General features: G+C 41.4%; 1 protein-coding gene across 1 annotated transcript in view; it reads right to left on the bottom strand.

Annotated features, from left to right (window-relative positions):
- LOC101561275 (gasdermin-C-like) overlaps positions 1 to 847 on the bottom strand; it is an 18866-nt gene extending 18019 nt beyond the window's left edge. Inside the window, exon 1 of the mRNA XM_023718812.1 lies at positions 634 to 847. Coding sequence (XP_023574580.1) covers positions 634 to 847 — 214 coding nt within the window. The remainder of the gene's footprint in view (positions 1 to 633) is intronic.
- Between the last annotated feature and the right edge of the window lie 782 nt (positions 848 to 1629).

A 1629-nucleotide genomic window follows, 5' to 3' on the forward strand; every position in this document is an offset into this window, starting at 1 on the left:
TGGCCCTCTTTAATACTATTTTGTACACACTTTAAAAAATAAAAAAGACTAAAATCTATTCATAAAGGGACAGTTGATAATGGAAATAGAAGAAATGAAGGCAATTCATTTAAATCTAATTAAGCAGATAATTAATTAGATTTTGAAATAAATTATCATAGAGGGCAAGTGGGCCAATCCATCCCAACATTTCAAAACAAAGTCAAATTGTTATCCCTAAGAAATGGTAGCATCAATTTAGAGTGTGCAGAGGATGATGGGCACAGCATGCCACCACCAGGGACAGCTCATGGGGATGGACAACATTAGGGATTTGGAGACAGACTGTTCTGGGTCTAGGGCCCTTTCTAATAGTGACCAGGTGTATAATTCTAAACAAATTATGCTATAAACTTCTATTTACTTTTACAGAAAATGGAACCACTCAAGAGGCTCTAGTAACCATTAAGATACAACGAATGCCTGGCTCCATATATTAGTAAAGTCTCAAATAATGTTAGCACCTTATCCCTTGCCTTTAGGCATAGTGGATCCTGAGATCTACTTGCTAAGTGGATTCCTAATATGCTGTACAATATTTGAATATTTTGTTTGTCACATCAGGAATCCTTTTATAATCCTGGTTGATAATACCTGGGACTGAAGAACTTGGTTCCAGAATTTGCATGAGGGAATATCCAACTGGAATGTCCTCAGGATGTTCCCCAATCAAAAATCGAGATCTCTTCAGTATTATACTAAGCTGATGGAATTTGTTGGCATCCAGTGCACACGTGACAGGCACCATGTCTTTGCCTCCGAGATTTTTGATCATGTTCTTGCTGGCCCGCTCAAATATGCTTGGCATGTTGCTAGAAGCAGATAGGAGGAGACATAAATTTTAACTGGAAGGAGGAACATCAAGAGGAACTCTCACTGACTTCAGATATTTTCATAAAGGAGAAAACCTACACTTGCAAGATCAAGTCTTAATTCCACATGGTAACTAGATCATAACCCTCTTAAGTGTCTAAAGACAGCCTGGGCTTCTGACAGAAGCACTGCTGTGGAGTTCACTGCTCCTCCTGGTTGTAGAAACCACGCCTGGTACCCATCCTTTTTAATTCAGGGGTTCTCTAAAGGACAGGAAGGAGGAAGGTTCCTTTCTATCTGCAACTGAAGAGCAAGAAGGAAGGCTGGGCTCACGCTAAAGGGCTATCGTGATGGCACGATGATGGCATTGGTGATTTTACACATTTTGCATGAAGGCCTCACTGACAGGCGACATTTGAACAAAATGTAAAGGGGGAAGGCATAAACAAGGAGCACTATGGAGATTATTCCAGGTAGAACAATCAGCTGGAGCAGAGTCTCTGAGCTCACATACGCCTAAAGAAATGAGGAGAAAAAGAAAGCTGATGGGGTCAGAAGAAACAGGGGACCAATTGGTGCTCAGTTGGCTCCAGGGAGTCTATTTTTCTCAGACTTGGAGTGAGAATAGGAATGCTCAGCAGGGTTTAGACTCATGAGTGACACATCTGGTGTACCTGTTGGCATCTTGTCTGTGGTTATGATGGTGACAGCAGGCTAAAGTGATGAAGCAGGGTGCACAGCTGGGGTGGCTTTGCAATAATCTAGATAAAGTTGTCA

Source organism: Octodon degus, unplaced genomic scaffold (assembly GCF_000260255.1).
Source record: "Octodon degus isolate 3935 unplaced genomic scaffold, OctDeg1.0 scaffold00062, whole genome shotgun sequence".
NCBI classification, from domain to species: domain Eukaryota; kingdom Metazoa; phylum Chordata; class Mammalia; order Rodentia; family Octodontidae; genus Octodon; species Octodon degus.